General features: G+C 40.7%; 1 protein-coding gene across 11 annotated transcripts in view; it reads right to left on the bottom strand.

Annotated features, from left to right (window-relative positions):
* The window catches only part of LOC143032905 (uncharacterized), a 211,914-nt gene that overhangs the window by 34,979 nt on the left and 158,853 nt on the right, over positions 1 to 18,082 (bottom strand). For all 11 annotated transcript variants that reach the window (XR_012967149.1, XM_076198154.1, XM_076198155.1 and 8 more), the window contains 3 exons: positions 17,805 to 17,949; positions 17,377 to 17,520; positions 4,167 to 4,357 (listed from right to left, as the gene is read on the bottom strand). Coding sequence is in view for 10 of the 11 variants with exons in the window: in XM_076198154.1 (XP_076054269.1) it covers positions 4,167 to 4,357; positions 17,377 to 17,520; positions 17,805 to 17,949 (480 nt within the window). In the remaining variant the exon portion in view is untranslated. The remainder of the gene's footprint in view (positions 1 to 4,166; positions 4,358 to 17,376; positions 17,521 to 17,804; positions 17,950 to 18,082) is intronic.

The raw sequence follows: 18,082 nt of genomic DNA, 5'->3' as shown, positions 1-18,082 counted from the left end.
AATTTAGGTTGATCCTTACATTTGTCTATTATGTCTTTTTCATAGTTTTTTCTTTCTTTCCTGCATATTTTTACATATTCATTTCTTAGTTTGATATATATTTGCCATTTACTCAGTTGTTGTTTTTTTTTCAAGCTTTGTCTCTTTTATCTTTTGCCTCACTACATTTTTTGTTGTACCAGCATTTAATTTACACCATTTCATGTTTTTGTTTTGTTATGTATTTATCTATTCCTTCATTATAGATTTCTTTTAATATCATCCATTTCTCTTCCATCTTTGTTTCTTCATTAAAGAAGTTTTCCCAATTCACTTTTTAAAGAATTTTCGAGTTTCTCAAAATCCTTTTTGTTGTACACTAGTCTTCATTTTCTGTGTTTCTCATTTCCCAGATAAATTTCCTCTTTTAGTTCGAACTTGATTAGTATGAGGTCACTCTTCCCAAATGGTGTCTTGTATTCCAATTCATCCACATATTCAGGCTCTGACATAAATATCAAATCTAGTCTTAATGGTTCTTCATTATTTTTACATATGTTATTTTCTTTTACCCATTGAGTCATTGTGTATTCAATGGTCATGTCCATTAGTATATTTCCCCAAAGGTCCTCTCCCCCTTTCACTGTCATCTCCCAACATATTTCTTTAGAGTTGAAGTCATCCAAAATTACAAAGTTTCCTCCTTTCAGTATTTCAATCAATGCATGCTTTGTGTTTTCCAACATTTTGGAATGATCACTCTCTGTCCAAGAATATGTTTTTGGGGGTACATATATCACTACAAGTTTTCTACTTTTCATGTCACTGTTTTGAACTTGTATCATAATCAATTCCACATTATTATTTCAGTTATCTTTGTTACATTTAAACCTTTCTTGGTCAAAAACATCTCTTCCACCCTGTTTCTTCTCTCTACACAATTCCCATTATATCCAGATTCTCTGTCAGATAGTCATTTAATCAATTTAGTCCTGAAATCATGCCATATTGGTGTACATTATTTTTTACTTTTTCTTTTTTCCTCATCTTTTGTTTCCTGTGTTCCCTTTTTTTATATACCATTTTCTCAGCCTCAAAAAAATCTTTTCAGTCTGTTCTTCTCTCGTTTTTTTCATTTGCTTCATAAGTGTCTTTTCCCTCTTCCTCATCGATCACTTCTTTTTTATCCATATATTTTTGTAATTTTCACTTTTTTGCCAACTTTGCTGTTTTTATTAGTAATTCTTCCACTATCATTTGAGACCTTAGTTAAATTTTTAGTAGTCTATTTTTTCTTTAGTGTATAGTCCCATCTATACACTTCCTTCATTTCCTTTTCCATATCTTGCCCATCCTCTTGTATCTCTTTCAGAATTTCTTTTGCTATTTCTTTCTCCTATTTTTCTCTTAAGGATCTAGCTACATTGTGTTTTTCTTTAATACCATAAATTACTATACACTTTTTTTTTATTAACTGTGTCTCTGACCCAATTTTCTTTCTCTTTTATTACTTTAATGACTGTTTCTTTTGCATTTTCTTCCATTTGTACAATTTCTTAAACCATTTTTTTTGTTTTCTTGTTCCACTTTCCATTGATTTTTTATTTCTTAGAGATCAGTCTCTTTTATGGTTTCTCCAACTTTCTTGGTCACCACTTGTATTTGTTCTTTTACTTCTTTTTTCAAAGCTCCATTTTTGTTAGCTTCTTCATTTTTCATTCTTTTGTTCTCACTTTTGACTATGTTTAATTCCTTTTTTTAGATCATTAAGCTCCCTGTATTCAGCTTTCATATTTATAATTTCATTTATTAGTTCTGTAATCTCCTGATTTCTTAGAATATTTTTATACTGTTTCCCTTCTAAATCTATACCTCCACCTAGTATTCCACTATCTTTTGCTATATTTTCATACCTTTGATTTGTCTTCAGCATTTCCATGTTGCAACTCTTTTTTGTGATGACACCTAATGGCAATCCAACCCTGCTTACATCCAGTCTTCTCTTCATTGGTTCACTATATTTTTGTCTATCTTCTTCATCCTCCATTTTATATTTTAAACACAAAGTGAAATTACTCTATTATATCATTTCGGTTGATAAACAGAGCTCCTTATCCCAATACAATACCAACTAGGTGTTCCTCCAACTTATCAAAAAAGCGCTGCACTCCAGAGCTTGTTCTAGATGTCCATTCCAGCCTGTGGTTCATATGTGTGAGTGTGTTTGTGCATGCATGCATGTGTGTATGTGTGCATGTATCACTGTAATCAGATTTTTAGAATGAAGTAATAATTTTCATGCAATTGTGCACATCAAACTAATTTTATAAATGTACAACATAAAGCATTACTGCCCAAGTTGATATTCAAATATTATACAAATTTCACTACAAGGCATTCAATCTTTATGTCTTCATGGAAATATATAGAAACTTATGTCCTTTCATAATTTCACACACTGCACAAAATATTAAAATGAACATAGGATGGTTTGTGAAAATTTTTTTTTACCACATTCAAATGAAATCTTTTATTTCTAGCATTGTGCAAATGATCTAAATGAGCATATGCTGGTCTTATGATGGTGATGATTTTAAACAATTTCCCATTACTGAAATGAAGTCTTAAAGAATAATATGGTCTTTCATCTCTTCAGCATCATCTTACAGTTGCCAACTCAATGGCTTTCAATGACTAGAGTTTTGAGAAAATATGAAAAATATAAAAATCTGGCAGCATGTTTCAACACAACTTTACTACCTTTGAAAAGCACACTGAAGGAATTAGTGGCCAATTATGCAAAGAAGTCCTGAATGACTTAAAAAATACTGATAAACTGAGTGGATTATACTTATTGCATACTGCACATTAGGCAATCGATGCAAATCAAACACCTTCAACATACAAGACATACATGACCTGTAAAGGTGCTAAATTGGAAATGATAAAGCTAAAATAAAGAAAAAGCTGGAAGACTACCCCTCCTCAATCAAGAAAAAATTCAACACTTTGTAACCAATGATATCTACTTATGCTAATGCCCCTACTTACTGAAAAGTGCATATAAAAAGCATAATAAAGAAAAAATATATAACCTAGAATACAAAGATGAATGAAACAGAGGAGTAGAAATCTGAGTTAGCAGTCTAATCTATGATTGAACAGTTTTTATGTTAACACAAGTCACTAATTACTACCTCTTATTTTTGTAACACCAACATGTGACACCTGTATTGGTCAAAATTAGGTGGATCCTACTATCAATAAAACTAACTGAACACATATGTTTACACTTCAAAAATAAAATATAACACAGGAAAGTAAAGTAAAAAGTAATATGAAAGCTAAGAGTGACCAAAGAAACCAAAGCATGACCAATATACTAACAACCACTCAGAAGATTTCAATACTATACAAAGTTAAGCATAGCACAACCTTAGAAGGAATCCTTTTTCTCATTCAAGATTCTGTGAGGCTCTTGTATGTTACAATATATTCTATTCTCCTTTCTACAGTAAACGAATACTGCAGTCATAAAGCTCTACCTAACAAATTACTGAGGTACATCACAGAATCAAAATTGGTCAAAGTACGACAAGAGTTTGATACAAAAGAAAACTAGTCCCCACAAGCTATTTATGGAGAGAGAGACAGAGAGAGAGAGAGAGAGAGAGAGAAAAAAAAAAAAAAAAAAAAAAAAAAAAAAAAAAAAAAAAAGGCAACCACAAGCACAAGCCATAAGAAACAGTGAACAATATACATAGCTGCAGAGATGAAAATCAGTCTAGCCTCCAAGTAGCAACTCCTCTAACCATCCTCTCAATCACAAATACTTGGGACTAACAACCCATAAAGTAGATAGACTGCACTGCCATTATCAATGACAACTACAAACAACTTTTGAAGAAATTTTTCCACATTATGAGTTTTTACAAACAACCAATTTCCAATATGGAATTACGAGTTTAAGAGATGCATTCACTCCTTGGTTTCTCATGACACCACTGCCACTCATCTACCACAACTAGAACTACCTGGTACTCCCCAGTCTAGTTTCTCTTAGGTAGTGGTGGTTAGCAGAGCACACAAGCCACACACAATGTGCTGTCTCATTAGTCTAGGGAACCAACCACTAAAGGTCCCATCAGTGGAAAGCATTCTGTTGCACAGCCGGCTGAAAACTGTACCTTTCAGATGGGCGAGATCTCTCTGGTATGGGAGGGGGTATGATGCGCTGGCCCCCCCTGTCCTCCATGTGCTCATCAGAGTCGGCCAGGCCAGGAGGGGCCTCAAAGACTGGAAGTTCCCCAGAGTCCAGGCTTGGCTGCAGTGAAACCTTGGAGCGCAAGAGGTAAACATACGTGTGGTACCGCTTCACCTGTGAAATACATGGAAACTTAGTGAGGGAAGATGCCTTGAGAGAAATAAGTGTAACAAGAAATTGGTATCGAGGGATGGATGCAGAGAGAAGACTGTGAATAGGTAATCATGCCTTTAAAACTGTATGGGGTACAAACCTGGAGTTTAAGGGAGGCAGAAAGGAGGCATCTAAATGTGTTTGAGAAGTATGGTGGGGGTTACCAGGATGGATAGTAAGAAATGAGGAAGTAAGCCAAAGAGCGTGGGTGGAAAAGGAGCACACAGATAGGGTTTTAATCCATTCTGTGACTATTCTTACACTAGAATGTCTGCTAACCAAAATAATAGTAGGAAGAGTGAGTACGTAGGGAAGAGGCCAAACGCAGAGTATGGGAGTCCAATATATTTTACGTTTCGCCCAGCAGGGCTTCTTCAGAAATATTTCTGAAGAAGCACTGCTGGGCGAAACGTAAAATATATTGGACTCCCATACTCTGCATTTGGCCTCTTCCCTAGAGCTGTTGCAGTCATTGCTGCTTTTACTCAAGAGTGAGTACATTGTTAAGGCCGGGAATGATGGTTATTGATTGCTGGGGAAGCTGTCTTGGGGTTATGTTAAGGTTGGGGGCATTGCTCCAGTATTTGGTTCTCTTTGTGTATTAAGCCAGACTGGATGTACATCTAGATTACCTGCCAGTATATGGTTTGTTAGTGATTTGAGTGGTTGGAGTTTAGGGAATTGTGGGGTTAGATGTATACATTTGTGCTAGCTTAAGTTTTTTTTTGTGTGTTTGGATTGTGATTATTTCAATTATAATGTATCTGAGTGATTGTCTGGCATCTCTTGCTGTTATGCACTACTATTATGAGTTCGCTGTGTCTTGCATTGTCACCTCTTATTGTTTTGTAGTCAGTCAATGAGGGTACCATTATTTTTGTGGTGTCAATTTTGCTTCTTGTATAAGTTCCATAAATGGAAGGAGTGAACAAGAGGGGATGATCAAGGATGAGATGGGTGGATGGGGTAAAAGGGGCATTAGGAAAGAGAGGAATGTCTGTTGAGGAAGGAAGGGAGAAAACAGATGATAGGGTAAGTGGAGAATGGTTGTGTGTGGATGCTGTGATAAATGGAAGGGAGTTGGTGGGGGATGGAGGAGGGGGAGGAAGTATGTGTGAATGATATTTTGGTGCACCCCAAAGGGAATTCTCCCTGTCTTCTCTTTTTCTGCAGGAGGGGACAGAGATTGGAGGTCACTGATTAAATTAAGCAGCCTTGCTGTGGATGTGCTGTCTTGCTACACTGCTTCTGACCCAGGGTAGTGGGCGAGATGCAGGGATGACCTGCCATTCAAGAGGAGCCAAGATAAGAGGGATGGAAGGGGGTGAATGGGAGTGGAGTATCTGGGAATGGAATGGGTGGGAGTGTATTTTATACCTTTGTTTTTGGCTACCTCCCTTGTAAGGGGAAAAAAAGCTGTTGGTATATATATATATATATATATATTTATGGATCTGGAAAAGGCTTATGATAGGGTAGACAGAAAGGCACTGTGGGAGGTTATGCAGATTTATGGGATAGGAGGAAAGCTTCTGGGAGCTGTCAAGAGTTTTCATGAGAGTAGTAGAGCTTGTGTCAGGATTAGAAATGGAGAGAGTGAGTGGTTCGAGGTAAAGGTGGGACTTCGTCAAGGATGCGTTATGTCGCCCTGGCTGTTCAACTTATACATGGATGGGGTGGTGTGAGAGGTGAATGCTAGGGTAGTGGGTCAGGGATTGGAGATGGTTAAAGAAAATGGAGAAAAGTGGGAGGTGAGCCAGCTGTTGTTTGCAGACGACACTGCGCTTGTGGCAGGGTCAGAGGAGGGATTGAGGAAGCTGGTGGCAGAGTTTGGGAGAGTATGTGATAGAAGAAAGCTAAAGATAAATGTAGGTAAAAGTAAGGTGATGAGATGTACAAGGGGTGAAAGTGGCAGTAGACTGGAAGTGAACATTAAGGGAGAGCGACTGGAGGAAGTGGATAGTTTTAGATACTTGGGTGCAAGTGTAGCAGGAAAAGGTGGAGTGAAGGTGGAGGTAGAATGTAGATTGAGAGAAGCGAGTAAATGCCTTGGTGGATTAAAGAGTGTAATGAGGAATAGACATTTGGGAATGGATGCGAAGAGGAGACTGTATGAAGGAGTGATTGTGCCAAATGGGGCAGAAACGTGGAACATAAGAGAAGAAGAGAGAAGGAGTTTGAATGTGTTTGAGATGAGGTGTCTGAGAAGTATGGTGGGGGTTACTAGGCTGGATAGAGTGAGAAATGAGGAGGTGAGGAGGAGAACAGGGGTGAAAAAGGATTTGGGAGATAGGGTTGATGAAAGAATATTAGGATGGTTTGGACACATGGAAAGAATGAGTGAAGAAAGACTAGTAAAAGAGGTATGGAAGGCAGATGTGGAGGGAGTGAACATGAGGGGACGTCCTAGGATGAGGTGGATGGATGGGGTGAAGGGGGCTTTGGGGAAGAGGGGAATGTCTGTTGAGGAAGGAAGGGAGAGGACGGAAGACAGAGGTGAGTGGAGAATGGTTGTATATGGATGATGTTGTGATTGCATGAGGAGGAATGGGCAGGGGGGTGGGGTAGTATGTGTGAGTAAATTTTGACGCAGCCCGAAGGGATTTTCTCCCCGTCCTCTCCTTATATGCAAGGGGGGACGGAGAGGGGGGGTCGCCGATTAAATGAAGCGGCCTTGCTGTGGATGTGCTGTGTCTTGCGACACTGCTTCTGACCCAGGGCGGTGGGCAGGGTGCAGGGATGACCCGTCATCCAGGAGGTGCTCAGATGAGAGGGAGGGTGGGAGGGGTGTGGAGTGTATGTAGGGATGAAATGGGTGGGAGTGTTTTTATGCCTTTCCCTTTTTGGCTACCTCCCTTGTAAGGGGGAAAAAGCCTTGGTATATGTATGTATGTATGTATATATATATATATATTCTATGTACTGTATATGCTGTGTTCATGTACAAAGTGAAGCATTTCTGAGTGCTTGTTAAGGAGTCCTTTTATGTTTATCTGTGAAGGCAGTTGTTAAGATGATGAGAGCAGGTAAGGCATCTGGGTTAGAGGGGTGTCATGCAGAATGTTGGAGAAAAAAAAAAAAAAAGAGGAGGTATAGTGATGGACTGGCTGGTGAGGTTATCTAACTTTTGTTTTAGAGAGGGTAGAGTGCCGGAGGACTGGAGAAGAGCCTGTATAGTTCCACTTTACAAGTGAAAAGTAGACAAGTGTGAATGTAGTATTTTCAGAGGGATCAGTTTGTTAAGTGTAGTTGGGAAGGTTTATGGGTTTTGACTGAGAGGATTAAGAGAGGAACAGAGGGAGTAATTGGTGAGGAACACTGGGTTTAAGAAAGGTTGCATGGATCAGATTTTTGTGGTAAGATAGATATGTGAGAAAGCTTTAGGAAAAGGTAAGGATTTTTTGGGGGCCTTTACTGATTTCGAAAAGGCTTATGACATGATAGACAGGAAGGCACCGTGGGAGGTATTGCAGGTATATGGGATAGGAGGAAAGCTTTTAAGAGCAGTCATGAGTTTTTAACCCCTTCCATACAGTGCCGCACACGTAGGCGTTATGAGGAGCAAGTGGATTCGCGACGCTGCCATATCGGCGTCTTGATTATATTTATTGTAGTCGCCCCTGTGTTTTTACATTCTCCCTAATCTGCTCTTAATCCCATTCTCTGTGGTTTTCAAAATTCACGGGTGAAAGAGAGAACGATCGATATAAGCCGTGACTATATTTTATGATGCGAGTATTATTACGACACGTCGTACGGCTGGCATTGGCTGCTGCCCGCGAGCTTTAAGTCCCGTAGTGAAGTGGTTAAGAGAGTAGTAGAGCTTGTGTTACAATTAGAAATGGAGAGAGTAAATGGTTTGAGGTAAAGGAGGGAATTCATCAAGGGATGTGTTATGTTGCCTTGGCTATTGTGGGGTTAAAAGCTCCTCAGTACCATGCAGCTGATACCTTAGGGTCTATATAGGGTGGCCCCTTACAGACTAGAGCCACACATCATTTTGTCTGTGATAGGGGAAACCTCTATTCATAGAGAAGAGATGATTTATTATACTGCGACTGTCCCTCCATTATGCTGTCCCCCCACCCTTAATACTGTCTTGTACCACTTCTCTGAATATTCATTTCCTTTTTTGCCAAACCCTGTGGTAGGTGAGAAAGAATAATGCCACCAAGTATTCCAACTTGAGTCATAAAAGGCAACAAAAATGGGATGGGGATAGGACTAAGCATCATACTCTCTGTAGCCCCAAAAAGAACATTTCTAAAAAAGGCAAAGGCATAAGGTCTGGGAGTTTTCCAAATAGAACCCAAAGTTTTTTTTTTTTTTTTAATGTGCATAGGTGTGTTACAGATGTGAGTAAAATGGAAGAGATAAGCAGTATGTTTGCAAGAGGAAAGATGGATGTGTTGGCATTGAAATTAACTTGAAAGGGAGGGATGAGTTTCAGTTTGGGAGTGTAGTTGCAAGGGTGTCAGAAGTGACGAAAGGACATGGGAGAGAAGGGGTCACTATACTAGTAAGTGAAGAAATAGGTAACTGTGTGGTAGAGTGGAAGGTTTCTTCAAGGTTAATGTGGAAGAAGGTGAAACTGAGAAGGGAGATGCGAGTCTTTGTAAGTGCATATGGGTCTGGTAGTGACAAGAGTGTTGAGGAAAGGGAGTGCATGGATGATTTAGGGAGAAATGTCAATGTAGTGGTATTGGGAGATCTCAATGCTAGGGTAGGAAATGAACCAATAGACAGAGTGGCTACAAAGTGTGGAGTTCCAGGAAAGAATCGTAGTGAAAAGATGATGGTGATGTGTCTAGAGAATTGATGATAGCAAATACATTGTTTAGGAATAAAGTCTACCACCCTTCCATCCACCACATGGGAGAGGGTGGTGGATGGAAGGGTGGTAGATAGCATACATACATACATATACCAAGGCTTTTTCCCCCTTACAAGGGAGGTGCGTTATGTCGCCCTGGCTGTTCAACTTATACATGGATGGGGTGGTGCAAGAGGTAAATGCAAGGGTAGTGGGTCAGGGATTGGAGATGGTTAAAGAAAATGGAGAAAAGTGGGAGGTGAACCAGCTGTTGTTTGCGGATGACACTGCGCTTGTGGCAGGATCGGAGGAGGGATTGAGGAAGTTGGTGACAGAGTTTGGGAGAGTATGTGATAGAAGAAAGCTAAAGATAAATGTGGGTAAAAGTAAGGTGATGAGATGTTCAAGGGGTGAAAGTGGCAGTAGACTGGAAGTGAGCATTAAGGGAGAGCGACTGGAGGAAGTGGATAGTTTTAGATACTTGGGTGCAAATGTGACAGGAAAAGGTGGAGTGAAGGTGGAGGTAGAATGTAGATTGAGAGAAGCGAGTAAATGCCTTGGTGGATTAAAGAGTGTAATGAGGAATAGACATTTGGGAATGGATGCGAAGAGGAGACTGTATGAAGGAGTGATTGTGCCAATGGCACTGTATGGGGCAGAAACATGGAACATAAGAGAAGAAGAGAGAAGGAGTTTGAATGTGTTTGAGATGAGGTGTCTGAGAAGTATGATGGGGTTTACTAGGCTAGATAGAGTGAGAAATGAGGAGGTGAGGAGGAGAACAGGGGTGGAAAAGGAGCTGGGAGATAGGGTTGATGAAAGAATATTAGGATGGTTTGGACACATAGAAAGAATGTGTGAATAAAGACTAGTAAAAGAGGTATGGAAGGCAGATGTGGAGAAAGTGAACATGAAGGGACGTCCTAGGATGAGGTGGATGGATGGGGTGAAGGGGGCTTTGGGGAAGAGGGGCATGTCTGTTGAGGAAGGACGGGAGAGGACAGAAGACAAGGGTGAATGGAGAATGGTTGTATATGGATGATGTTGTGATTGCATGAGGTGGAATGGGTGGGGGGATGGGGGGTGAGGTAGTATGTGTGAGCAAAATTTGACGCAGCCTGAAGGGATTTCTCCCCGTCCTCTCCTTTTATGCAATGGGGGGACGGAGAGGGGGGGGTCGCTGATTTAATGAAGCGGCCTTGCTGTGGATGTGCTGTGTCTTGCGACACTGCTTCTGACACAGGGCAGTGGACAAGGTGCAGGGATGACCCGTCATCCAGGAGGTGCTAAGATAAGAGGGAGGGTGGAGGGGTGTAGAGTGTATTCAGGGATGGAATGGGTGGAAATGATTTTATGCCTTTCCCTTTTTGGCTACCTCCCTTGTAAGGGGGAAAAAGCCTTGGTATATGTATGTACAAGGGAGGTAGCCAAAAAGGGAAAGGCATAATATCATTCCCACCCATTCCATTCCTCAATACATTCCACACCCCTCCACCCTCCCTCTCATCTTAGCACCTTCTGGTAGGTAGGATTTTAATAAACTATATAGTGGTAACTAGGAGAAGAGTAGGAAGAGTTTTGGATGTTCATGTTCTAAGGGGAGAGAGTGGGGGAATATCAGATCATTCTTGGTGGAAGGTAAGTTGAGAATGGAGGATACATGGAGGAAAAGGACAGAAGGTAGGGAGGTGCTTAGAGTACATACATATACCAAAAGCTCTTTCCCCCTTTCAAGGGAGGTAGCCAAAAAAACAAAGGCATAAAATCTACTCCCACCCATTCCATCCCCACATACTCCACTCCCATTCACTCTACTCCCTCCCTCTTATCTTGGCTCTCCCTAGATAATGGGTCATCCCTGCATCTCATCCACTGCCCTGGGTCAGCACATCCACATCAAGGCTGCTTCATTAAATTGATGACCCTCCCTCTCCATCCCCTCATCTGTCAAATTATTTTTTCACACATATTCCTCCCTTAACCCTCATCCCCCACCCACTCCTACTCATGCATCACAGCATCATCCATACACATTCTCCATTTACCCCTATCTTCTGTCTTCTCTCATCCTTCCTCAACAGACATTCCCCTCTTTCCCAAGGCACCTTTAACCCCATCTATCCATCTCATCCTTGGTTGCCCCCTCATGTTCACTCCACCTCCGACTTCCACACCTCTTTTATCAATCTTTCTTCTTCACTCTTCCTTTCATTGTGTCCTAACCATCCCAATACTCTTTCATCAACTCTATCTCCCAACTCCCTTTCCACCCCTGTTCTCCTTCTCACCACAGTTCTCACTCTATCCACCCTAGTGACCTCTATCATACTTCTCAGGCACCTCATCTCAATCTCAAATACATTCAAACTCCTCTCCTCCTCTCTTATGTTCTTCATACAAACTCCTCTTAGCATCCATTCCCAAATGTCTATTTCTCACTATACTTTTTAATTCCCCAAGGCATCTGCTTGCTTCTCTCAATCTACATTCTACCTCCACCTCCACTCCTTCCTTTCCTGCCACATTCACACCCAGGTATCTGAAACTATCTACTTCCTCCAGTCTCTCTTCCTTAATACTCACTTCCAGTCTGCTGCCACTTTCACAATCACTCCTTCATGCAATCTCCTCTTAGCATCCATTCCCAAATGTCTATTTCTCATTACACTTTTTAATCCCCCAAGGCATCTACTTGCTTCTCTCACTCTACATTCTACCTCCACTCCTCCCTTTTCTGCCACATTCACTCCCAAGTATCTAAAACTATCCACTTCCTCCAGTCTCTCTCCCTTAATACACACTTCCAGTCTGCTGGCACTTTCTTCCCTTGTACATCTCATCACCTTACTTTTACCCACATTTGTCTTCAACTTTCTTCTGCACACCTTCCCAAACTCTGTCACTAACTTCCTCAATCCCTGGCTTATCTCCCACTTTTCTCCATTTTCTTTAACCATTTCCGATCACCAACCTATTACCCTTGCATTTACCTCTTGTACCACCCCCATCCATGTATAAATTGAACAGCCAAGGTGACATAACACATCCCTAATAAAGTCCCACCCCCACCTCAAACCACTCACTCTCTCCATTTCTGATTCTAACACAAGCTCTACTACAATCGTAAAAATGCTTGACTGCTTTTAAAAGCTTTCCTCCTATCCCACATATCTGCAATACCTCCCACAGTGCCTTCCTGTCCACCATGTCATAAGCGTTTTCCAAATCCATAAAGGCCAAAAAAACATCCTTACCTTTTCCTAAAGCTTTCTCACATACCTTATTACAAAAATTTGATCCATGCAACTCCACACTGTTCCTCACCAATTACTCCCTATGTTCCTCTCCTAATCCTCTCAATCAAAACCCTCCCATAAGCCTTCCCAACTACACTTAACAAACTGATCCCTCTGACAATACTACATTTACACTTGTCCCTTTCTCCCTTGTAAAGAGGAATTATACAGGCACTCCTCCAGTCCTCCGGCACTCTACCCTCTCTTAAACAAAAATTAAATAACCTCACCAGCCAGTCCACCATTACTGAATCTCCTTTTTTTTCTCCAGACATTTTGCATGACACCCATCCAACCCAGGTGCCTTAACTGCTCTCATCTTCTTAACTGTCTTCACCTCATTTTTCCTTAGTTCTCCATTTTCCTCACTCTTCACTGTCATTTTTCTTACCACTTCCAATGCAACTACCTTTCCCTCCCTATCCTCCTTCATATTTAGCAAATCCCTAAAATATTCTGCCCATATTCCTCTTATTGCTGTCTCTTCCATTATCATCTCTCCATCTGCATCTTTTACCTTTTCTTTATTTGATTCACCTCTTCTTCCTCTCTTAATTTCTTTCCAAAACATCTTTTTATTACTTTTAAAATTTTTTCACTCTTACCCCATTTCACATCTGCTCTCCTCTTTGCCTCCTTTATCTTATGCTTTTCTTTTCTTTGTTCATTAAATAACCTCACCAGCCAGTCCACCATCACTGTATCTTCTTTTTTAAGACATTCTGCATGACACCCATCCAGACCAGGTGCCTTACCTGCTCTCATTATCTTAATAACTGCCTTCACCTCATGTTTCCTTATTTCTCCTCCATTTTCCTCATTCATCACTGTCATTTTCTTACCACTTTCCAATGCAACTACCTTTCCCTCCCTATCCTCCTTCACATTTAGCAAATCCCTAAAATATTTTGCCCATCTTTCTCTTATTACCGTCTCTTCCATTATCATCTCTCCATCTGCATCTTTTATCTTTTCTTCACTATTCGATTCCCTCTTCTTCCTCTTAATTTCTTTCCAAAACATCTTTTTATTACTTTCAAAATTTTCTGTCATACTCTTACCCCATTTCACATCTGCTCTCCTTTTTGCCTCCTTTATTTTAGTCTTTACTTTTCTTTTCTTCATATCTCTCATATGATTCTCTTGTCCTATTTTGTAACCAATCTGTTCGCTTCTTCTCTTCTACAACCTTTTTTGCTTCCTCATCCCACCACTCGCTACCCTTCCTTCTATTTCCTCCTGCCCTCCTTGTTCATACACCATCTTTGCACACCTTGTGGCTCCCTCCTTGAACCATCCCCATTCCTCCTCCACTCCTAGTTCTACTCTATCCTTCACTCCCTCCCACTCCTCTCTCAGCTTCTTCTTGTACTCCTTTTCCTTTTCTCTCTCATTTAAACAGTTTACTTGAAGCACCTCCCTTCTATCCTCCAAATAAATGTCTTAAGGGATTAAAAAGTGTAATGAGAAATAGACATTTGGGAATGGTTGTTAAGAGGAGATTGTATGAAGGAGTGATTGTGCCAACAGCACTCTATGGGGCAGGAACATGGAACATAAAAGAGGAAGAGAGGAAGAGTTTAAATGTGTTTGAGATGAAATGCCTGAGAAGTATGGTAGGGGTTACTATGCTGGATAGAGTGAGAAATGAGGAGGTGAGAAGGAGAACTGGGGTGGAAAGAGAGTTGGGAGATAGGGTTGATGAAAGATTATTGGGATGGTTTGAACACATGGTAAGAATGAGTGAAAAAAGATTGGTAAAAGAGGTGTGGAAGGCAGAGGTGGAGGAAGGACTACATGGCTTGCCCCCCTATGGACAAGTCACACATCATTTTGTCTATGTTGAGTTAATCTCTACTCACAGAGAAATCATCCTACTTTATTGTAATGTGACTGTCCCTCCATTATGCTGTCCCCTTCTTAATATTATCTTGTACCACTTCTTTGAGTATATATTTCCATTTTCACCCCTGTCCCCTATAGTACATACATATACCAAGGCTTTTTCCCCCTTACAAGGGGGGTAGCCAAAAAGGAAAAGGCATAAAATCATTCCCACCCATTCCATCCCTCAATACACTACACACCCCTCCACCCTCCCTCTTATCTTAGCACCTCCTAGATGACAGGTCATCCCTGCACCTTGTCCACTGCCCTGGGTCAGGAGCAGTGTCGCAAGACACAGCACATCCACAGCAAGGCCGCTTCATTAAATTGGCGACCCCCCCCTCTCCATCCTCCCATTGCATAACGGAGAAGACAGGGAGAAATCCCTTCAGGCTGCGTCAAAATTTGTTCACACATACTACCTCACCCCCCTATCCCCCTGCCCATTCCACCTCATGCATCACATCATCCATATACAACCATTCTCCATTCACCCCTATAGTAGGGGGAAGAAAAAAATACTGCCATTTAGTTTTCCCACTTGGGTTGTAAAAGGCAGCTAAAACAGGACGGTGATGGGACTAGGTATCCTGCATTCTGTAACTCATTTCTATAAGAAGTCAAGGCAGGATCTGGGAGAAGTTTTCTATCCAGGACCCTAAGGTTTAGGTTTTTTAATGTGTGCAAGTGTGGTACAGATGAGACTAAAAGGAAAGACATAGACAGTATGTCTGTGTGAAGGAAGTGTTGGCATTAACCCCTTCCATACGGTGCCGCACACGTAGGCGTCATGAGGAGCAAGTGGATTCGCGACGCTGCCATATCGGCGTCTTGATTATATTTATTGTAGTCGCCCCTGTGTTTTTACATTCTCCCAAATGCGCCCTGAATCCCATTCTCTGTGGTTTTCAAAATTCGCGGGTGAAAGAATGATCGATATAAGCGGTGACTATATTTTATGATGCGAGTATTATTACGACACGTCATACGGCTGGCATTGGCTGCTGCCTGCGAGATTTAAGTCCCGTACTGAAGTGTTTAAGTGAAACTAAATTGAAAGGGAGGGGTGAGTTGAGTTTGTTAGTGTATTGCTGGGGAGCGTGTCAGGAGTGAGGAGAAGACGAAGAAGGGAAGAGGTGGCTATACTGCTTAGTGGATAGGTGTGTGGTGGAGGGGAAGGAGGTTAATGTGGATGATGTTGAAACTGGACAGATGTGGGTCTTTGTAAGCACATTAGGGCCTGGTAGTGAAATAAGTATAAAGGAAAGTGAGGAGTTTTGGATAGATTTAAATGAGTGCTTAGAGAGTTTAGGGTGGAATATCAATGAAGATCTCAATGGGAGATCTCAATGCTAGTGTAGGGGATGAACCAATAGATGGAGTGGTTGGCCAATTTGGTGTGCCTGGTAAAAAGAGTGGAGAGCTAATGGTGGGGATGTTTAGAAAGAGAGTTGGTGATAGCTAACATCATGTCATAAAAAAAAGTCATGCATAAGTACATATGGGAGAGGGTGGTGGATGGAAAGGTGGTTGATAAGGTATCCAAAAGAGTAGAAAGATTCTTGGCTATCCATATTCTTAGGGGAGAGATTGGGGGAATAGCAGTTAATTTTTTTGGTGGATGGAAAAGGAACAAGAGTACAGGAAGCTGAAAGAAGTGCGGGAGGTGATGAAATATAGGAGTGGAAGAGGAATAGGGGTGTTTCAAGGAAGGAGTGACAAGGTGTGCAAAGATGGTATATGGAACAAAGATGATATGAGGAAATAGACTGAAGGGTAGTGAGTGGTGGGATGAAGTGCAGAAAGTAGTAGAAGAGGAGCAAGCATTCAGGGATTGGTTGCAAAGCAGGATGAACCATACAAGGTACAGATGAAAAAGAAGAGAAGCAAAACAAAAGATATAGGAGGCAAAAAGGAAAGCAGATGCAAAATGGGGGAGTAGTATGACAGAAAATGTTTAAAGTAATAAAACAATGTTTTGGAAGGAAGTTAAGAGAGGAAGGAGAGTCAACTCAAATAGAGATGGTAAAAGGTGCAGATGGATAGATGTTAATGGAAGAGGAGGTGGTAAGATAGGCTGAGTATTTCAGAGAGCTGTTGGAAATGGAAGAGGATAGGGAGGGACTGGTGGTAGCAGTGGGAGGCGCTGTGACAATGATGGGAGAGGAAATCAGGTCACTACCCTACATCAAAAAATATAAAGATAGAACTTGTCTATTGGTCAGGCTGCAGACTCCAACTGACTCAGATACATGGAAGACACTGAACACATTCTATACTGCCCTATTTCACACTTTCCAGACAATAAACTCTCTTCTTTGAGTAATTTACTTGTTAAACTGGTGGCCATAGCCAGATACTTGTGAGCTGCAGGTCTCCTGCAAGCCAGATTTAAAGCAATGTATTTATTGCTACTCTAGATTTAAAATACATATAGCCTTCACACCAAAGTGGTCAATCAACTAACTTGATAAACATCTTTAACCTCATGACACTTTTATATTATAAACTTTGTTCTATCTTTTGCCACATAACTATTCACTAGTGTAGTATTTCCCAATCAGAATTCACTCTTAATTCTGGGATTCTTTGTGAGCATGCCAAGGGCTTCTTAACATAGTGATAATATGAATAAACTAGAAATTTATCCAGTAATTATGTTTTTAAAGCAGTTATAAAAAAAATATGTAGGTTGATTTTTTTCTTCTAAAATTGCTAGTAAACTTGAGAAATTATTTTACCTAAATAAGTTAGCAGAAAAACATTGTTTGCTATACTTCCAATGAGAGTGATATCCCAGGGAACCCCAAAATATGAAAGTGTTGTATACTCTTAATTGGAGCTCCCTGGAATATCACTATCAATGGAGGGGTTTCACAAAAGTAAAAGGATGGGAAACACTGCAAAAGGGGTGGGAGGGTGACCTCCGAAATGAAGTGTCTAAATTCACTACAATACTTGACAAAAGACTTGGTCATCAGTACCTCACAGATGAGGTGAGCTTCCTTTTCCTTATAATTACTTATTGTTGCCGACTTAGCATTTTTCTCGGGTGGATGAGCTTTGTGGTCTTCTAGATCTGCCTCCAACTGTGCAAGTCTTTTGATGTGGTCTTCCATCTGCTCACGCTGGTATTCAAAGCAATCTAATATTACTAATAGTTCCAACAGTTAGTATGACTATCAATGTATATATTATTATGAATTTTCTACAATAGTGGTGCCTCTCCCTGTCAGGTGGGGGTAGCCCAATAATCCCTAAGACAAGTTGCTTCATTCCTGCAGGATTAAGGAAGTAGGTACAAATACCTCACCACCTGATAGTGATTAACTCCTTATTTCATTCATGACATTAATACCATATTCTTTTAGGTCTTGTATACTTGAAGAAAAAAGACAATAAAAAATCTCACTAAATTGAGTTTGGTGATACTGCAGGGTAATAGAGGACGCTGAAACTTCTTCTGAGACCCAACAGCACCAGGTAGCGGAGGTGCAGATAGACTGGCTGCTACATAATTGATTGTGTCTATCCATGCTTGCAATTCCTTGCTATCACTGTACAAATTTATAAGAGTAACACATTAGTGTTTACATTTCAAGATCATCAAAGAACAATGAAGAGAAAACATGAGGAATGAATACATACTGTACATATAGCTATTGTATGGTAATGATGGTTAACAGTGTA

The sequence above is a fragment of the Oratosquilla oratoria genome, chromosome 14 (genome assembly GCF_046742065.1).
Source record: "Oratosquilla oratoria isolate Oo_2021 chromosome 14, ASM4674206v1, whole genome shotgun sequence".
Lineage (NCBI taxonomy): Eukaryota > Metazoa > Arthropoda > Malacostraca > Stomatopoda > Squillidae > Oratosquilla > Oratosquilla oratoria.
This window is presented reverse-complemented; position numbering and strand designations above follow the sequence as displayed.